At 36.8% G+C, this 21,751-nt stretch overlaps 1 protein-coding gene across 8 annotated transcripts in view; it reads left to right on the forward strand.

Annotated features, from left to right (window-relative positions):
* TCF12 (transcription factor 12) overlaps nucleotides 1–21,751 on the forward strand; it is a 218,303-nt gene that overhangs the window by 139,332 nt on the left and 57,220 nt on the right. For all 8 annotated transcript variants that reach the window (XM_064456502.1, XM_064456499.1, XM_064456495.1 and 5 more), the window contains one exon: nucleotides 4,294–4,358. In XM_064456502.1, coding sequence (XP_064312572.1) covers nucleotides 4,294–4,358 — 65 coding nt within the window. The remainder of the gene's footprint in view (nucleotides 1–4,293; nucleotides 4,359–21,751) is intronic.

Consider the following 21,751-nt stretch of genomic DNA (forward strand, 5'->3'; position numbering starts at 1 on the left):
TTTTTGCAGTTATATTCTGCCATCCTCTCATAAACCAAGCATTATCTAAAGTGGTGGGAAAAGGCTGGTTTGCTACTGGCAGGTATTTATAGTATATTTACTGAAGTAGTCCTCAACTGAGTCGATGTAGTGCTGTTTTCAGCTCACTATCACTTTGCATCTTGCTGTTTCAGTTCATTCTGTGTTAAGAGTATTTAGGCTGCACAGCTGTTATACAGATAGATTTACTACGGAATACAATTCCTGGCATGGTATTCAAAAGCTATATTAAGTTGTGAGCATATCACATTTAGACAAGTGATTGCAAGAGAAAAAATTATTAACTAAATGCTTATTAATGTTTGAATTGGTACAGAATGTGTCACGGTTTTAGGTTGATAAGTTAGGAAACGCTTGTGGTTCAAAATGCTTAGTGGGATTTTCTGGGTTTGGGTTTCTTTTCACTCTGTAGTCCTTGGCCTTTAAGCCTGTTAGGTAATGATCAGGTCATTGAAGTTTCTGTTGATAAAAACACTCAAAACCTGCTAAAAAACCCCACGAACTCATTCAAAGTTACTAAAAGATTCAAATGCCTTGTAAGCTGATCTGTGCAGATTTAAGATTTCTGTACATAACCAACTAAACTATTTTAAAATGTCCATTATTTTTGTTCAAATCTGGTTGAAAAAAATCTAGGATATAGAGCCACTGATATGCACCCTGAAGACATTTACCATGATGCTAACTTGTAGGCAAGGCTTAGATTGCTTCTAAAATGACAGCATGAAACTTTTGAAACACGAGTTGGGAGGCACGTGATAAAGGTGATTAAGGAGCTGATGATTCACAATAGCCTTGTGCAGGAAGCCCTACTGCACGGCTCTGATGGGAGGCATTGAGGTTGAGAAACTGGCCAAAGTTGCTTTACTACTCATTAATATTTTGTGAAAATAAAACAGGATCTGAAGAAGAAATACAATTTCATTTGGGCAGTGCTTTACCTTCCCAGCTGATATGCCTACACACTGCCTTACAGCCATGTTTACACAAACATGTGCAAATGAAAACATTCAATGAGGATTGTCCTCTAATAATATTTTTGCATACCCCCCTCCTTCTTCCAGTTAATGAATGTCAAGCGCTGTAGTGAGTTTCCTCATGTCCCCTTAATGCTGAGCATTCATGTTTCTGAATTTTCACCTACACTAAAAAAAGATACTACTGCCATCTGTGTAGTGAGCACTGACTGAGACAAGACACTCTTGAGACAGGGTGGAGAGGATACGATCAAACAGAGGGTGTAATGTACTCAACAGCGAAACTTGTAGGTAAATCGGCAAGACAGTTTAGTGTCTGCTTTGACTTTCAGTGTCACTGTATTGTTAAAGTTTGTGTGTTCATAAACACTGGTACTCTAGTAAGTTTGGTTTTTACAGTAACCTCTACATTTTTATGCTTTTCTGCCAGTCTGCAGAGAATCTGAATAATTAAGAAAGGTATTTGATAAGCTAAAAACCATCAAAGGGATTCTGCTTTGGCTGTGGGTTTGAACTTTATTGGATGCCAGAGACTGCCCATGCATTGATCAGACATTATGTATGGGACCTACCTGATTGTTAAATCAATGAGGAAGCATCATCTTCTCAAACTTGACATTAACCCCCTTTCAAGCACTTGACTCAACGTGTGGAGTAGTTGCCAAGTACTTTCTCTTTCTATTGATAAGTAAACACTACCTGTCACTTTTGCTTACAAGGCTTTAAATAGTGAGGGTAGCATTGTGCCTAGACAGGAACAGCTGAAGTGAGTTGAAATGACAACAGGCAATTTGTAGTCAATAATCTGTCACTTTTCCATTGTGTTGATAGTGAAACCATCCTGTGATACTATAAGACAGCATGATACTGGGAAACCTTTTGGATGTAGTGTTAGTGAAACTTTAGGAGCTGTTGATGGAGTCCTTCCTCTTCTCTCATGAACAGTGCAACATATGTGCGCTGGCAGTGCCTGGAACAGCTTTCCTTCCTCTCCCATCCTTATGCTATGCCAATGTGAAGATCATGCCACTAGCACAGTGTTCCCATCCCACAAAGGGGACAACAGGGTATGGTTCCACAGTACCAGAGAGAACCAGGAACAGGGCTTGAGTGTGGGTTCAACATGTGTTTCTGTAGCGTGTGCCTGTTGATTTTTGTTGTTGTAGCTTAAAAATGTCTACCTTAACATTGTGACATTATTGCAGGTTTGAGAGTTGTGTCCTGGGAATGTGTTTGGGAGACTCTCCCTATGAAAGGCATTGTCTTGTACTCAATCCCAGGTCACTTTCCAAACCCTTCATTGAAAAGCTTAGCCATTTGAACACAGGTTAAATGTTGATTTGCTCCAGCTCTAATTCTTGTTAAATATTTAGGCAGTGCAGCATCAGGCAGCCTTGACTTTTCTTGATCATTTCTTAGAACTGTATTTAGTATAGATTGGACTATTCTAGTCAGCTTTTTTTCCTCTAGTATGAACCTGCCAAAGTTTTTAAGTGATAACACTTAAATAACATGATTTTATGCATTTTTACCTAACAATTTCTTGCTTGCCACACAAACCATAATTTAAATCATAATTTTTCTAGCCTCTGTAACTGACTCTTGTACAAATACTTGTTTTAAAGACTGCCTGGAGTACTGCATACTCCAGTCAAAGTTGTTTATCATGTGGTATAAGATTCTCATTTTCTGGATGGAAAATGCTGAGCCTGGTTTAATAAGAACAGTATGATTCATCCTACTTCATATAATTTTGCATGCTAGGTATTTTATTTGCTTGGTGCCCAACAGTTGTTAGAGTCAAATTGCTTCAGCAGAAAAATGTTAACTTGTTTCCTTCCTTTGTTCAAGCAGAGCTGCCATTTTTCAAGCCAACTATTGTTGACCAGACTACCTGTAGTTAGCAAGATTATAATCTTGCAGAGGAGTTGTTCCAAGGAATTCAAACTTCCTCTTCCTCTATGCTTGTGCAAGATGCACTTTCTAAATGAAGAATAACATGCTTTAGTTTTTCCTCTTATGAAATGACAGAGATTTTTGATAGTAAGAGAGAAAAACAGAAAAAGCAAAGGAAGTCCTGTTCTAGCAGTGCAATTGCAATAGCACAGAGCTGTTTATCACTGAAATGGGAATGTGTAAGAAAGGCTACTTTTTCTACTTATGAGGACTGGATGACATGTGCATTGTTTAGAAAAGGGAACGCCTAGGTGGTTAAGATGACATTTTCAAATAGACAGGTATCGTGGTTTATTAATGCTTACCTTTGGATAAAACTGAGTGGTGTTATAGGGTGTTTCTTGGTTCCAACTGTGTCATAATTAGGGCAGGCATACACACTTGGTGTTTTCTGTTACACATGTACTTCGATTGATTCGTGACATTGTTCAGCAGAGACTTCAAGATTTTTTTAGAAGTGCTGATTGATAAACTTCTGATCCCTACTGGAGAACATTCACACTGACTTTTAAGATACAAACATGCCAGTTTGGTGGTGTAACCAACAAATACAGCACTAAGTTTTTCTGAATTGACAAATATGTTGCTCATGTCTTGCCACCTCAGATAGCACGTAAGGAGGCAGCTGCTCTGCCCAAGGCACTATGTTCAGTATGTGCTACCTACAGGCAAATATTGCATATATGGCAGAAGAGTTTGTTTTGCTGTCTTGACCAGTTGTATTGCTTGAGTTTGGTACCTGTCTGGAATGTATGTGATATGAAAGGATTTTTAAGGATTTAAGGAGCAAGTGTCAAAAGCTGAATCATTCAGTTATGGGTTAAGTTTGGTGTGGGGTTTTCTTGTTGTTATGAATTGAAGTTTTTGTTCACTTTTCCTGTGGTTTTGTTGGGTTTATTTTACTGCTTAGTATATTCATCACCTAAAGTGATACCCTCTATGTGTTAGTTTCAAGTAGGAAGTAGAAATGTGTAAAAGTGTCTCTGCATTTGCTCATTGATAATGGGAGTGAAGCTGGATGTTTGCCCTTTTTATTTAAACATACTGATAGGGATATTTTATAACAATTAAAAATTGTAGTAGTTATCTTTTACTGATTGGTTAGGTAAGAAATGAAATCAGCTAAGTATGTTATCTATCACAGTAGTGCTGTTCATGTTAAACGCAGATGTGTGAAAGCCTACTTTTATTCATGCAACTTAACTTTTGTAAATTTACTATGATGCTAACAGGTATTTCAGAATTGCATGTATAAGACAACTGATGCAAATACCTAGCAACTTTTAAAAATAATCTAATTTCAAATGTCTTTCTTTTATAGGAAAAACGTCAGATAGAGGTCCATTTCCACTGTACGGTAGAGATGTGGGTTTACCAGGCTGTCAAGTAAGTATAGTGATGATTGAAAGCAAATGGAATAATCTGAACTAAAATTTAGTTTAAGTTACTTGAATGTGTCAGGCTACCAAACATAATAAACAAGAATGTGTTTCGCAATTTACAAAATAGATTTTCTGGGTTCTGTGTGGTCAGATTGCCTTGTACTTACCTACATCCACTTTAGAGGAGACACTTTCGCTATGTGCAAGCGGAACTGGTTCTGTAGCTCAGGAGCTTGAAGTCCTGTGTTTTTAATTAAAAGGGAGATTGTTACTAGTCTGAACATACTGACCAGTGTGCTTCAGTTGTGTGTATCACTTCTTCATGGTGAAGTGACTTTTCTTACACATTGCAGTTATTTGTTCTTCTCTCCAAGCCTGCAAAGAGAATTGCAGACCAGTACTGATTTTACATCATGATTAGTCTGTGATACTCAGATATAACTTGTTAAAAAATACTAGTAATTGATGCATATAGGTAACTGTTACTCTTAGTGGAGATAGTGTGCATTTTTTAAGCAAAACAGTGTTACTAGGCTTTCAATTTTTAACAATTAGGTTATTCATTGTAATACTGTGTTATTTTGTGGGTTTGATGGTATGTTTTTTAATTAAGAAAACTTTCTTTTTATGTCTCTATTCTTTTTAGTGTGACAGTTTTTCCATTTCTAATGAGCCACATTAAGAATACTCTGATCATTGTTTAAAAGTCTTTTTTGAATGTACAGAAAGTAAAGAATGCTGAAAAAGTATAATTGGTATTTTATTACACTCAGTATTTGTTGACAGACTTACATAACTAATAATATTACATTTTTAATTCTAAGAAATTAATTTGTTCATGCTTGTTTTCTCAAAGAAGCTTTTTAAATTTTACTCTAAGTAGACTATTTTCTTTGAACGGATATTTTCAGGAACATCTTTCTTTTGGAGGATAAAACTTAACACACAAGCTTGACATATTGGTTTTGAGTCTTTTAACTAGTAGTTTGGGAAGTGTGAAGGGGCAGCGCCATGTGGCAATGCAGTCTTAACATTAAGAAAGGACAATCCTCACAGCCTTTACTACCTCTCTGCAACACAGATATGAGGAACAAAGATCCATTTGTAACTGTATGGGTGAGCTTTTCAGTAATATTCTCACAAAAAGCAGCGTACCTCTTTAAGTTCAAGTTACCTGCTTCACACTGTTGACAGTCTAGACATTAAAATATTATATTACTGGTTTTAATATTGTTCAAATAACTCCGTATGTACTCTACTTAAATATAATTTAAAGCTGATGTTAGTTTGGAAGCAAATTAATTTCCATGTTACTCTTTCATTAAGTTAACGTCTGTATTGGAAAATGGGTTTATGTTAACTTTGCATAAAATTCTGCTTTGCTTTGTGGTAATGAGTATAATTTCTGTTCTCACTGAGGAAAATGCTTTTATATCTTCTAATTATTTGTATCTAGTACCATATAATATTTAACTTCTACGTGTAGCTATTTTAAAGCCAAAATCTTATGCATACTTGGTTCTTTAAACATCACTTCTAATTCTGCTTATTCATTTGGTATGCCTCCTACTATTTCCTTTTCCACAGTTTCTTCCTTTTTTAGTATGTGGGGAAAATATTATTGTAGGTAAATCTGTTTTGGTTTTATGTTCAGGATAATAGAAAATGATCATAGACTTAACTGTCAATTACATTTTAATTTAAATTTATATAGTGCCTTTTTGTACTTTAGTTTGGTCTTATCAGTTAAATCTGACAGTGTTTGAAATCATTTGCTAACTTGGAATGTGGTAGGATTTATGAATCTTCTTCGGTTTTTTATATTTTTCATAAATCCATGGAAGTGCCTGAAATACTTATGTCATTGTAGCTATAATGTTTGAGAGTAAGCATAAAGAAGGTCAAAGGCAATCCTGAGAGGTCATTTTGACAATTCGAATGAAGAATCAGCTGCATTGTCCCTGACAAATGCTCGTATAGTCAGTTCTTAAAAAGCGCTAGACATGGAGGAGACTGTATGACCACTGTGGATTTTGTTTTCCATTACTTAAACGAACTTACTCTTAAAAAGTTTCCCTGATGCCGTATCTAAATATCATTGTAATTAAAGCATCTAACCTCTTGTCTTACAGACAGTGGACACACAGAAGAAGCTATACTCTTTTTAAGTCTGTAGAAGCTGTAAAACCAGTAGATAATTAAGATCATAGGGAATCCTTAGAAGAGATTAACCGAGTTAATTTTTACATTAGTGTGTATAGTGCAGGTATATTTTTAATAGTAGGATATGTAGGAAGGTCTATCTCAGATTGAAATACTGGTAGAAAAGCTCATGCTCTGCTCTAGATGTTCTCTAGTAGGTTCACAACCCTAGGGAATTCCAGGGTTTTAAACTAGGTAAAATACCTCATCTAAGGCATTAACTTTATGGCAGAAAGTGATTTCCTGGATCTTTCTGGCAATACTGTTAAATTTTTGCCACATGGTATTTGCCTTTTTCATAACAAATATCCAGTCTTTGAAACTTGTTTGATTGGTGATGTTCTAAAATTTCCCAATACCTTCTTATGGTAATGCTGGCCAGCTTCTCATTCCTCAAACTATATTTTTCAGTTTACAGGTTCCATATGCAAAAATGTATTTACTTCTTAACATATTGCTTCTACCTTCTCTAAATTTGTCAGTGCAATTTTGAATTCTAGGCCTGTGCTGCATTTATAGAGCCTTCTGGGTTATTTGCTTTGTGAGTTTAGTAAATGTGGTCTTCATTTTTCATCCAAGTCACTAATTAAGAGATGGAATGATGCCCAAAACAGATGCCTGCAAAGTCTCAGTTAATACATTCACCCGGTGTTGATCAAGAGTCCCCAGCTACTGTTTTTTAAACAGCTACGCTCTGTATTCAGCAGTAGTTGTAGTTGTCCTTGGTTCCTTAGTTCACCTGTGAAATGTGAAAGTAGTAAAAGCCTTATTAAATCACCTTTTATGCTATCTGAGAAGGAAGTGAGGTTGGTTTTACATAGCTTAGTCCAGCTGAATCTGTATCATTTCTTTATCTTTTGGCATTTGCAGTCTTTCTTCCAGTATTCTTCCAAAAAAAGAAATTTAGATTGTTGAAGAATTACAAACCACTGCTTTTGTTCCTCCCTGAAACAAACAAACCAACCCCATTCTTTTTTAGTCTCTGCACTCTCTCCGAACCATGAGTTTTCAGAGACTGTGGCTAAGGTTTCTGAGATTGCAGGAATGGCAAGAGCCCAGTCTTCTGAGTATCTTATTGGGTACAGATGAATTGAAAATAACTGACTTCTCCAAATACTCTAACCTGTTCTTCTCTTACGGAAGTTCTTTCCGTATGTCATTGGTGTAAGTGGTATTAATAACCTAGTGTGGATGTGTGAGTTTTAATTTTTAGTTCCTATTAAGTTTACAGAGGGCTGGAATTAAAATTTTCAAGACCACTTGAAAACTGAAATGCTTAAGACTCTAGCTAACGCTTCTTACCCTTTACTGAAAATTATCTAAGCAGTGAATTGTATGGACTGTTAGCTACCTACGGGCTTTGTAAGGCTTAAGAGTTCGTGTGATTGATTTTTTCAATGTAGCTTAAAAATCTAAGCAACTTAGGTAAAGAAATGTGATTCAGGTGTAACATTTAGTCACAAGAATGTGAATGTGGCTGATTTATTAATATTTTACCAGACAGGAAGTGCAGCGGTTTTTGTTATTTAGTGTTAATAAGGTTAATATTGTATGTTTGTGTTATAATAAAACCTGTGATTGTCTACTGCTTTGCAATCACGTTTTGAATCCTCTTCCTTTTTGGCTTTATTTGTACTCACTGCATAGTCTTTCTCCTTCCAACAGGTCTTCACTATACTCTGCACCTTTCCAACTCTTACTGTGTTCTTTTTTTTTTTTTTTTTTCCTCTTCAATGTTTCATGGATTATATAGACTCTAAGTGGATGGGTAAGATGAGAAATCGAGGCTTATGCAGAGCTGGTTCAGATGAATGTCAAAAAATTCTACTGGGACTAAGAATTGACAGCTTCTGGAAGAAATGTAAAAACTATATTTTGCTATCAGAATGAAATGCAGTGCTACGTGGCATGACACAATGTCTCTAATTGTGTTTTCGAATTGGAGGGGGTGTTTTTTTGTGATTTTTGTGTGGGATTTCACCATTCCTGTTGGCTGTGTAATTGGAAACTTGGGAAGGGCATCTTTTCACAAATCTTAAATCGGATATAGATTAAGTTTTCAGACGGCTTCTTGTAATAAAAAAAGGTTTTTACGTAAGCTACGGTTTTCAGTATTAACTTACACAAATGTAAAGAAAATCAAGATTAGACTTCAGATATGGAATGCGTGACTCCCATTTCCAATACCATCAAAAAGGTACCCAGCTGTCACTGCACATTTTTTTGACAGGTCTAAGAAAGCCAGGAATCGGCACTATTTTCAAAGTTAAATTGAGATAAATGTGCAATACATGTGTAGCTGTTAGACTAATTCTTCTGATTGTTTCTGTGGGTCTTCACAGAAGCTAGCTTTATCCCCATGAGTCTGTAAGTGCCCCAGCTAATTGGCAGAGAGTGGGGAGATGCTCCTTTAGCCTAGCAGTGCCTGTTCTCATGTGCCTGGCAAAGTCTCTCTCTTCCCCACTGGCAACACTAGGCTGAAGATAGTAAATTATTTGTGACTACCCCCTTAATTTCCCATTATAATTCTAAACAATCATTCATGGAAAATAGACACGGATTTTTTGACATGTGGAGACAACACATTTACTCTCCCTTCATAATAATTTCAAGTCCACATAGTATCCCATGTGCAAGAATGGGGATAAAATCGAGTGCAAACTGTAATGGAAGTTAGGCAAGAACTAGATAGGCATCCATGAGTGTTTGTTTCAAGTGTAACCTTTCTATAAAGATACATATCTTAATTTACTTTATTTTTCTGATTGTCTAATCTGTATGTTCTACACTTCAATGTTATAAAAACCATTTAGAAAAAAGTTTAATAATGGTGAATAATGATGATAAATCTCTAGAATACATGAATGCTGGAAGGACCTATGGATTATGTTTACTAAATACATTTCACTTAGTCTATGTAAAATTATATATAGTACTGCATAAAATATATACTACTTTATATAGTACATGATATATACACATATGCTACTCTATATTTCATGCAGTATGAAAAAGTAGTACTATATAGAAAGCATATGAAAAATCTATATGATACTGTGTATACTATGTATTTTAGTAGTGGCAGATGGATTTTTAACTAATTTCTGTTGCTATTATATAAGTTTTGTGTATATTGGTAATAAATAGGGCTGCTTCAGAATTTTTATTTTTTGGATTAAGGAAAAAAAATCCAATAGAAAGCTGGTCCATCAATGTTTCCAGTAACACTGCTACAACATTTTCCCTTCAGTAGCCATCAGTTCTGCTCTTCACTGCTATTGCTGTGAAGCTAATGTGAGGTGACTCATTTAGCAGCACATTATTGCGTTGTTGCAACATGATGTAAGGCATATCAGGCATTATTAAATTAGCCTGAATTTTGCAGTATGACAGTAACACTTTATGCACATTCCACCATATTTAGTGCTCCTTATGGGAATATACTTCAAGTAAACATAATAAGACATAGTTTCAGACAACTTTTCAGGGTTTACTAATTTCTCCTTTATCAGGAAAAAATATATACTTCACTGGAATGTTCAGACAGATGTAGTGGCCTTTGTGCATCTTGAGAGCATGCTTTGTGTTTCTTAAGTTACTTTACATGTATGCTGTTACTTGGGTAGTACCTTGGAGAAAACATTAGCTGAATTCTCACTGATTGTTTAAGTAAGTTGGAACAAACTCATCCATCTATCACCATTGCTATGATTCAACATAGAAACATTCTCCTCATCTGGGTGCCAGTCAGAGAAAGCTAGATTTGTATATGCCCAACTCAATTCTGCTGAAAAATATTTCAGAATTTAATACAGTATAGGTATTGAGCAACTGGAATTCATACTGTTGGCTTTTAAACAAAGAAAGGTCACAAATTTTTGCTAATTAACTTAAGAACATCTTTTTTTCACTACTTAGTGTGGAACTTCAAAGGTTTGCATCTTGTCTGCAAATTTAGCAATATGGTAAAGAATAAATATACAAGTATGAAAAACTGTATTTATTAGCTGTTACATCCTTCGCAGACTAGAAAGTTTGGGGGTTTTTTGTTCTTAACAAACTCACTATAAGTATTTTGAAATAAACCTAGAAAATGCCCTTAGCACCAATTTCTTGGGCAATTTAACAGATTATCACGTTGGCGAAATAAACATTTGCAAGTGTATGTTACTTTTCCTTTGCATAGTCAGTAATTTGCCTCTCTCAAATTTAAAAAGACATGAAAGCAATTTGAGCAGAACGTAAATCTAAAGAACAATTCTGCAATGCTGAGGAAAGAGGTATCTCAGAGCACACTCTCTCTAATAGCTATCTACATGTTGAAGAAGTGTCATAAGGGTACAACTCCAGAAATTTGAGTTGTCTGTGGAGAACATAACAGCTTGCTCATATTGTGCATAGGCAAAAATGGCAGCTTTTTTGTGTTACCAGTGTGATGGTGACAAATACGCAAGCAGGAGTGAAACAAGTGTCCATAGTAGGATGTGGATACCAGTTTGCTGCATAGAGAAAAATTAATAGAACTGAATAGCATCAACTTAAAAATATTTTAATATGTTCAGAAACTATATAATTATATGTATATAGTATAATGGAGAAGATTAACAGATTTAATTTTTTTAGTAAAGTATCAGGTAACATTCAACAGCTGGAAAAATAAGCATACAGACAAAAATGTGAATTTTAGGGGGTAAGAGTGTATCAAAATGTATATGGGAAGCAGAATTGAGATTTACTAACAAAAATGGAAAAGCAAAGAACAGTATGAAAAATGTAATTTGAAACATGTTTTGTAAGAAGAAAAAACTTGGAAGTGAGAAGAGTGAAAGAAATGAGTGATTGTGAATAGTGAGGTAGAGGAGTGTTTTAGTGGTATCTGACAGCTAGGATGTTACTTCAAATGTGTGAGTCAAAGAAGAAAAAGGTATTTGTAGTACATTGCATTTTAAAACATGGTCATTTTTTAAACGGGTATGAAAGCTTCCAAACAAGTCTTTCTCAATCTGCAGGTGTAGCCCTCGAATAGCAGCATGGCAGCATGTCTCTGAAGTTGCTCCTAGGATACTTTGCTAAGTTTTTAACAATTCATTACTTTAATACAAGGACCACTGTACTAGACCACTGCTAACATGCTTTACTGTGGCATTATATGTCGAAGAACAGTGAGCACTAGAGGTATTGCTGGAAGATGAAAGAAGTAATGGACAACTGTGTAGAACAAATACATGAAGTGTTTCTTTGTAGGGACAGTCAGTACTTAGTAGTTTCTTATATGTCTGAAGTTTGCATATGCAAGCCCCCTCACACACACTCAGGGTTCTGCAGTTTTAATTTCTTCCTGTAGGGATTCTGTTCATATCCTGAAACTTTTTAAAAAATAATTTCTCTAAGACTTCTATCCTTACGTGGCTTCCTTGAGAAAAATAATGAGACCATTAATCTGTGTTGATATTGTACCATCTGCTCCTATGGTATTGTAGTGTTATTGAAAAGATTTAAAACAAAACAAAACAAAACAAAAAAAACCCTAACTCAACAGAAGAACCCAGGAACTAAGGAAAGGATTTAAATTAATAGAAAAATGTAAATAGCTTGTCTAGGGAATGAATGGAAATAGGCATATTTAGACGCCACCTAGGTGGTAAGAGTAGAGCAAGTAATATTGTGGCAAAAGGGGTGCTAGAGTGTGGATAATGCTTTTTGGAGAATGTTAGGCTAAACCTGGTAGCTAGTGTGTCTCAGACCCCTTCAGGCTTTTTTTTTTTTAAACTTCCAGGTTTTGAAATTAGATATTTTTTTAAATTATAATTAAAAAAAATATACGTTTCAATGTAATTGTGTACAATAAGGGAAAAATGGGTACTTTAAACATGTTAATTATAAAAAAGCATAGGTTCTATAGAGGGGCTGTCATCTTGTATTTTCAAAAGTTGTCTTAGAATTTACTTTGCTGCTAATAAAAGGTATCAGATTGCATGGTGATGGTCCCACAACTTGTTGGGTTTTGTTTGGGATTTTTTTTTGTTTGGGTTTGTTTGGTTGGGGTTTTTCTTTGTGGTTTGTTTTTGTTTTTAACTAATGTATCTATCAAAGAGCTCTTCCTACTCATTGCTGGCAGTATATCTGAAGATGCTTTAGATGAATCTTTCCAGTGAAGCAGAAAAAATACATGATATTCTGGATGTTTCTTACCTGTGGGGCCTTAGAAACACTACAAGCAGTGGCACCAATTTCTTTTCTTTCTTCCTTACATAATTTTAGAAACAGTATGGAGAACATAATGTCTTTTTAAATACAAGTAATACTGAGTTATGGAAGTATTAAAAATTTTAAGGCTTGTACATGTGTGTGGGTTTTAATACCAATATAGCTTTAAAGTTGACTAACTGATATTATTTTATAAATTTTATCTTTTTAATCTTCTCTTCTCTGACACCTTTGATATCAGGTGTCTCCCCAGAGCATATTTTTACAGCTGAGCTATCAATCTTTAAGGAACACGGAACACAATGTTAACTGAAGCAGTGACTCTGGATTCTGCCAGCTGATACTGTCTTAAAAGGTTGGGATGGAGAGAGGGATATATAGTTTAAGAGCAGATGGAATGTCCAAACTTGAGTTTATTTTGCTTCATTTTACTTCTCAAGTAAAATCAAGCAATATTAACTTTCTCTTGATTATGATTTATTAGAAGTTAATTACTTATTGTGCTATTGGGAAAATACCTCCTGTTTCTCAGCAGATAAGGAGCCATCAGAACCTTTTTAGAAAGTAAAAATGTACTGGACACAGGCTAGATTTCTTTTTCCAGAGCTGGAGGTGACCACCTGAAGTTAATCAGGGAAGACATCCTCCCGGAATGAAGTGGGTAGCAGGTGTTAGGAGTTAGTTATAGTTGGGGGAGGGATACTATTTATAAAAGAGGAGCAGTTCTGCAAGGAATCATTTTGAATGTCTTCAATGGACAAACTTGTCTTTGCCTTTTTCTTTCTCACACTATTTAGGGTTGGCAAATTTTCATTCTTCCTTTTAATTTTTGATTGTGTTAGATCGTATTTAAAGTAATGAATACCCTGTAAATCAATATATAGAGAGAGTCTTACACATGGCTGCTTAAAGAAGTAAAAAAGCATGTTACACCATGGAGTGCAGATACCATTTTTTTGGCCAATTGCTATTTGTCTCCAGTTAATCTTACTGCCTCAGCACTGGGTGCTTCTCAATTATGAGTGTATGGTATTATTGGAGGATGAGAAGATTAGCGCAGTTCTCTTTTCGCAGCCAGACCTGTCTGTTTGAATAAGCTGGATTGCCCTTTTGATTTTCTTGAAGTGTTTATTCCTTTTGTCTATAACTACTCTAATATGTTGAGCTCCCATTTATTTACCTTCCTTTCTTACTTCACAGGGCAAACTTCCCAAACTTTGCATCTGCACAGATTACTGCTGTTGAGATTGATACAGACCCTGAGTAGAATTGGGAAGGGGGAGACATGAGTGGTGGTGTAAGCAACCTGTTACTTAGCATTTGCTGTCTGGGGTGGGCTACGAGAGACACTAGCTTAAGCAGATAGTGGATGGAAAGAAGCACAAGATAGATTTGCTATTTTGATTGCTCTTCCATGGAGACAAACCATCCCACTTGCATTGGTTTCTGTTGTGTTGTGGAGTGCTTTTCAAGATGATAGTGCTCCTGATGGCACAGATTTCTAAAGAGCCAGGGAGAGAAGGATAACATTTATTAAGGGGAGGGGTTTGTAGCCTAAGGTATTTACTGGGCTTGTCTGTCCATTTACTAGCACCCTAGTATTGGACTTAGCTTTCATTTGATCATATGTGAAAACATGTGGGTCCTCCATGTTAAGTCTTAACAATTACCTGGTTGCTATATTAATTATAGTTTTTGAACCCTTAGGTTATGGTTTTCTGACTTGGTGCTTAGAGTGAGTGAAGTGAGTGAGATTTTTGTCTTGATTGTGTGTGAGAGGAGATACACAGCCTCTATACCATATACATGAAACATTCTGCTAATGGCCTGATATCTTTTGAAATAATTTTGCTGTAGATGCAGAGGGAGAAACAGATGCATTGAATTTTATAATATCCTTTATAATCTGACTTCTGTAAATAAGATTCAGCATAAAATCTTTTATAATAATGTTGACTTCTCATGCTTGTATCTTATAATCATAGAGAAAAGCAGGAAGGCTGGTACCAAAAAATTAAAAAGTGAATTAATAACTTCTCAGCTGCTTCTCTTCTGACATTTTGCAGTTCCCCACAAACCTTCTGCTTTTGTATAATCATAGTAAGAAAGCTGTTCAAAGTACTGTTTTCATAATGTAGCGAAAAGATTCAAAGGCAAAGGGGGGGCCTGACCTGTAATCACAATGCTTAGTAATGCCTTCCTAGAATTCAGTCAGCGGCACAAAAATACCTTGCCGGGGGGATGAACGAAGACAAGCTGAGGCAGCATAACCTCAGGGATTGGACACCAACATCAGCAGGGTGCCGCTTTTAGAAGCATAAGACAGAATTTTTAGTCTTGCCAATATGCGGTATCAGTGCAGGGAAACCACTATTGCAAAAGTGAAGGAAGGGATTAATTCGAAATACCGTTCAAAATATTTGTATTAATCGGGTGCTTTAAATCCATTTAGATGCAGAAGGAATACAAAACGTTTCCTTCCCTTTGTGTTTAATCTTTACTCCTCCCACTGCTAAAAAAAAAACCTTATCTGGAATTCTGAATAAAAGTCTTCATTCTCCTTCCTCTGTCCCTATGCTCAGTCTCAGAATATTTACACAAACAGAATTACCTGTAGTAGCAGATTCTGCTTAGTTATACACCTTGAATAAGCAGCTCATGGTGATCCAGAAAAGCTTTGGTGTAAAAAGAGAATATTTTGATACCTAGATATTTTTCAGTGTTAACGTTTATTGGGAAGACAGTAAAACTAAATGTCTGTTGTTTTGTTATGATGTTGTATCACTTCAGTATTTAGTACCCTAGGTAGCTGTTTTTTACTCTAGTGAGCTCTATTAGCCTGATTACACTGGCAGGATGCAGTTGATGGATGACTGTCATTATCTTCTCAAACCTGCATGATACTTTAGGTATAGGAGATGATAATTAAATTTTCAAGAGACATTGAGATTATAAGATCTGAGTATTTTTTTTAAATGAGGAATATGTTTGCAATTATCAGCATGTTGTTAGAGGATCCTCTCCTGAGATGTTTTATTAGCAACCCCTGATTTCCTTTAAACTGATCAAGAAAAAATGCTCAAGTTATCATATAACACTTTAGATGTTGTTTTGGTTTTTTAATTCTGATATGTTCTTCCTCCTGAAACAGACCAAAAATGTATCTGATCAAATCTATTGGTAATGGCTCGAAGATGTACAGGTTAGCACAATATATTTAATGAAACCTTGTTTAAGACAAAACTCTAGAGGGGATCATAATTAATGCCTTGGTTTCTGCCAGTTGCTATTGATTACTCATTCAGGGTCCCTTTGTTCTCAAAATGGTAACACTATTTCACATTACTATTTGATTATATTCTCAGGATGAGATTCTTTAACAACATGCTGATAATTGCAAACATATCTCTAGAATTTAAATTTAAAATGAATTTACTTTGTATGTCAGTGTTTTTCCAAATTCAGCTCCTATTTTGGAGTGCGTATTCATTACAGTTTCCAAAGATTGGAGACTTGAATAAAGTGATATTCAACACTTTATATCTAGGTTATATTTCTGGCTTAAACTACATGATGTGGAACTCAGGTGAGTGGTCTTTTTGCAGCTCAAATCTCTGTACTGTACAAGTGTATCTCAGAGCAATTATTTGTTAATGTCTTAATATTGTCCTAGGTTTTCCTTCGGAATGAATCACAGTAACAACATATACAAGTTAGGGGAATTTGCAAGTTTAGTAGAGTTTGACTTCTCCATTTTGTTATGTTATTTTAAACTGGCTTTTAGTTTTACAAAGTAATGTATCTAAGCTCCCAATTTTTAACTAAACAGTTAAGTACTGGTTTGTTGGTTTTGGTTGGTTTGCTTTGGGCTGGTGTTGGTTTTTCGTTATTTTGTTGTTGTTGGGGTTTTTTTGTGGTGGTTTGTTGTTGTTGTTAGACAGTTTTCCTGCCTTAAATAGGGACAGTCTGGCTACTGGGACTCAAAGCATAAACTATGTTTTGAAAAGGAAGCTAATGCAAAAAAACTAGGAAAAAGAAAATCTGGTTGACTAGTTTAGTAGTGGTGGTGGTGTTCAAGAGGTGAGTTTGCAGTTGGTTAGTTGCAGCTCTCATTTCACTGCCAAAGCAGCCTGCCTTACTATGCCAGCACTGTGGCCCTGTCATAATCAGTTGCGTATAATGGGCTAATACTTTTATTCTCAACCATATTATTCTTTTGATAGAAAATAATAATGTAAAGGCACACAGTTGTATTTTTGGATGGAACTATACCATAGTTCAGCTATGGCTGCATTAGGAAAATCAGAGTTCTTAAAGTGTTTGCTAATACATTTGCATTTAAAAAATGAACATGAATAAGATTTAGACCAAGAAGCACGAGGCTAACTGCCTGTAGGAAATACATTTTTGAAAAGGTAAAACCTTGTATACCATAGTGTAGTTTATGGAGTGTGTTTCTTAAAAATGTGTGTTTCGCAGGATAGCTTGGCTTTCCTATCTACATATAGCCTAAATGTTTGAGAGCTACAAGGAGTATTACATAAGGACATCTGTAGGCCTTTACTTTTCCACATTTCTTTTTTTATATCAAAGTAAGACAATCAAAGAAGTGTTTACCAGCATACTAGAATCCTGCTGGAAGTTCATTGAAGGCAGAGCAGTATTTTGGCATCAAATCATGTATCTTCAGGATTCTAAAGATTCATAGAGTTGAGCTGGGTAAAAGAAAACTTCCAAAGTAGTCAAATTCTTTCTTACTTTTATACTCAAATTCTTTGAAAGAATCAATTTTAAAACCATTTTAAAATATGTTGAGTAAGGAGCTTTTTTTAATCTCAGACATACCATTTTGATACAAGTATATGGATGATTAGCTTGTTATCCTGAATGGAAGCTAACTTTGTGCACACATAAGAGCAGCTGCAATACAAAGGTACTTGTTTTCTGTGACAAAGGTGCATAAATACACACGCCTGCATATGTAGATATGATTCTTTTTCCCCTACCTCACCCTTGCAATGTTTGAATAGATGACTCCCCTGCATTTCATTTTTATGAGGATACTTTTTAGGAAAAGGACCCCCTTAAAGCATTTCTCTAGATAGTGGCCCCTGTAAAAGCCTTTATTTTTGGGGTCAGGCCATGCCATTTCTCATGAGGCTGTCAAAACTGTTTCTTAGTTTTGCTGAAAGGGATCAATTTTGCAGGGAGATCTGGATAGGCTAGAAGAGTGGGCTAACAAGAACCTTATGAAGTTCAACAAGGACAAGTATAAGGTCTTGCACCTGGGAAAACATAATCTGGGAGTGCAGCACAGACTGGGATCCACCTGGCTGGAGAGCAGCTCTGTGGAAAGGGACCTGGGGGTCCTGGTGGACAGGAAGCTCAACATGAGCAAAGTGTGTGCTGCTGCGGCCAAGAAGGCCAACAGGATGCTGGGTTGCATCAAAAAGGGCATCGCCAGCAGAGATAAAGAAGTCATTATCCCACTCTACTCAGCGCTTGTCAGGCCGCACCTGGAGTACTATGTACAGTTCTGGTCCCTGCTATACAAAAAAGGATGTGGACAGGCTGGAAGAGGTCCAGAGAAGGGCCAAGATGATCAGAGGACTGGGCAGCCTGCCATGTGAGGATAGGCTGGGAGAACTGGGTTTGTTCAGCCTTGAGAAAAGGAGGCTTAGAGGGGATCTCATCACCATGTACCAGTACTTAAGGGGTAGCTACAAAGAAGATGGAGACTCCCTTTTTACAAGGAGTCCCATGGAGAGGACAAGGGGGAATGGACACAAGTTGCTCTTGGGGAGATTCCGATTGGACACCAGAGGAAACTTTTTCACAGTGAGGACAGTCAACCATTGGAATAATCTCCGCAGGGAAGTGGTTGACTCGGCCACGTTGGACACCTTCAAGAGTCATCTGGACACGGTGCTGGGCCATCTTGTCTAGCCTGTGCTCTTCCTAGAAAGGTTGGACTAGATGATCCCTGAGGTCCCTTCCAACCGGTGATTCTGTGATTCTGTGAAATTTGAAAAGTAAAGCTGTCATGTTTACCTCTCTTTCTCTGTTCCCTTTGGAATCAGGGTTGCTGTGTTCTTAGTTGATTGTGATAAAAGCCTTTTTGTTTTCCTTATTTTTTTTTTTTAGGTTGGTTATTGAACCTACATTCCTTAGGTAAAATATTGCTTTAAATAAATTCTTGTTTATTTTGAAGCTGGAATATGCCTTATAAAATCCAAAGAGGCAAATTATTAAGGGTGATGCCTGCTTGTTTATAATGGCAATGCAGACAGGACTCGGCAGTGTTCAGGAGAATCACCAGTCATTGATTATTCTTTAGTAATGGGATTCATGCTTGGCAGATGAGGTTCAGAGTAAGTGTGAATGTTTTTGCGGAGAATGCTGCAAACTGCATATGTAAGCGGTCCACCTCTGTGCAGGGACCTCTGGCACTTAGTCAGGAGAAGCTTGGTGCTGATAATGCAAAGCTTTTTTGCTATCCTCAGTGGTATTTTTGTATTCCTTTCTTTATCAGATGCCCTTAGGAAAGGATCAGTCCTAATCAATATTGCTTCTCAATTGGTTCAGAGAGGCAGAAAAAATCAATAAGCTGAACTAATGACATCTACTTTCATTTTGGAAGACTGAGTAACAATTATCAGATTTTAAACAGATGCTTCATTTGATTGTGGGAATGGTAGAAGAGGGTTGTATGTTTTGGGGTCTTTTCTTCCAGCCCCACCCCCCAGTAAGATTCTTATCCAAACACAATATAGATCAGGAAACTTCATTAGAGTGTGTTGCATAGCTTGAGATTTACAGGCTATATATGATATCACTTATATACCTCCTGTTGTTGTAGTAGCCATGCTACTTTGAAATTCAGGGTCCAGTGAAAATGTCAAGAACTGGAATGCTTAGGACAAAAGCAAGGGTGGCAAATGTCATGAGGTAAAGGTTGGAATTTAAGTCTGGAAAAGATACAGACACATGCCTTTTGGAATGGCTTGGTAGAAGTGAATTTCAGAGTCTTTACTGGGGTGGTGGTTGGTTTGTTTGCTTAGTTTTTTTGTCACGTTGTCCTTTTCCCTACCCTCCCTCTTTGAGCGCCCCCCCCAAGTGAATAAAGGAACAGAGGAACTAAGAACCCTCCCACCCCTTTTTTTAGAGCCATCTGTATGGATCCCACTGTGTTTCCAAAATCACTGCCAATGATCAGAAGGGGATGCTGGGGGGGAGTGGGGAGGGTTGTCTTCGGTGTGAATGGGACTAGTTCTTAATTGTGTTTGACAGCTGCTCTGAGTGAGCAGGGGCTGGCCTAGATGACTTCCACAGGTCACTGCCAGCCTCAGTGGTTCTGGGATTTGGTGAGTGGGACCTTGCTTCAGCTACTTCAAATGACACCTATCACAATACTTCCTTCCCTTCCCCATGGGCTATGTGAAGTAGTTTTCCTTCAGTCCTGGGTATTTTTGGGCTGAAGTCAAGTCCTGGGCTAAGTGCAGAACTGGTTTCATTTCTTCCTGTGGACAGTGTTGGTTTGGAGAAACTGCTTTTCACAAAATGTTGCCCAGGTTTCCTGCACAGTGTTCACCACTAAAACTCTAATAGATGGTTACAATAGCACCTTTACTAAATTCAGACTTCTACTATGTAAGCCAGATATTCTCATAATCATAATGTTTTCGGCAAAATAACAAACTCCTAACTGTTTGTCAAAAGCAAAATTAGCAAATCTTGAACCCCCATGTATTTTCTGTGTACTTTGTTTAAAGATCTGTTTAAAGGGTATCTCATTTGAATATTTTACATTAACAATTGTAAGAATAAGAATAAAGACATTTATCTGAGGGCAAATTTTATGCCTTAACATTTTCAATCATTATTAACTTTGTTCTTCAAGCTGATAGATTTGTAGGAAAAAGTTAACATTTCTGGACCCTCCTTCAGTTTGTAACAGGGTAACTTTCTCACATCCTACTCTCTTCAATTAAAATATAAGATTTTCATGCTCAAATTAGTCACCAAAAAAGTAAAAGAAATTTCAGTAGTGATATGATGCAATACCATTTATCTGGAAAAACGCACTTGAGGTGGTTGTTTTTTATGTATATAGTCTGTAATTTTATATGAACTCTGGATTTTCTGCTAATCCCAGGGCATTGCAAGTTAGAAGGGATTTAGTATCTTACTGAGAGCCATGTGAGTTAGCCTCACCTTTCACAAGTCATCACGGCAAAAGACCCAGCTAGAATGATATAATGTAATCCAAAAAAATACATTTATTTATGAATAAGAGATTTCAGGCCTTTGCTGGTTTTGGCTGGGGTAGAGTTAATTTTCTTCCTAGTAGCCTGTATGGGGCTGAGTTTTGGATTTGTGCTGGAAACAGTGCTGGTGTAATACAAAAATGTTTTAGTTACTGCTGCGCAGTGCTTGCACAGAGTCAAGGCCTTTTCAGTTCTTCATCCCGCCGCACCAGAGAGCAGGCTGGGGGTGCACAAGGAGTTTGGAGGGGACACAGGCAGGACAGCTGACCCTAACAGACCAAAGGGATGTCCCACACCATGTGATGTCATGCTTAGCATATAAAGCTGGGGGAAGAGGAAAGGAAGGAAAGGGCAGGATGTTCGGAGTGATGGCGTTTGTCTTCCCAAGTAACTGTTACACATGATGGAGCACTGCTTTCCTGGAGATGGCTGAATACCTGCCTGCCCACGAGAAGCAGTGAATGAATTCTTTGTTTTGCTTTGCTTGTGTGCACTGCTTTTGCTTTACCTATTAAACTGTCTTTATCATTTGGACAGGGTGCTGGGCCATCTTGTCTAGACTGTGCTCTTCCTAGAAAGGCTGGACTAGATGATCCCTGAGCTCCCTTCCAACCTGTGATTCTGTAATCTCAACCTACAACTTTTCTCACTTTTATCCTTCTGATTCTCTCTGCTTTCCCACTGTGGGGGAATGAGCGGGCAGCTGTGTGGCCAGCTGTGG

The sequence above is a fragment of the Phalacrocorax carbo genome, chromosome 7 (genome assembly GCF_963921805.1).
Source record: "Phalacrocorax carbo chromosome 7, bPhaCar2.1, whole genome shotgun sequence".
NCBI lineage: Eukaryota > Metazoa > Chordata > Aves > Suliformes > Phalacrocoracidae > Phalacrocorax > Phalacrocorax carbo.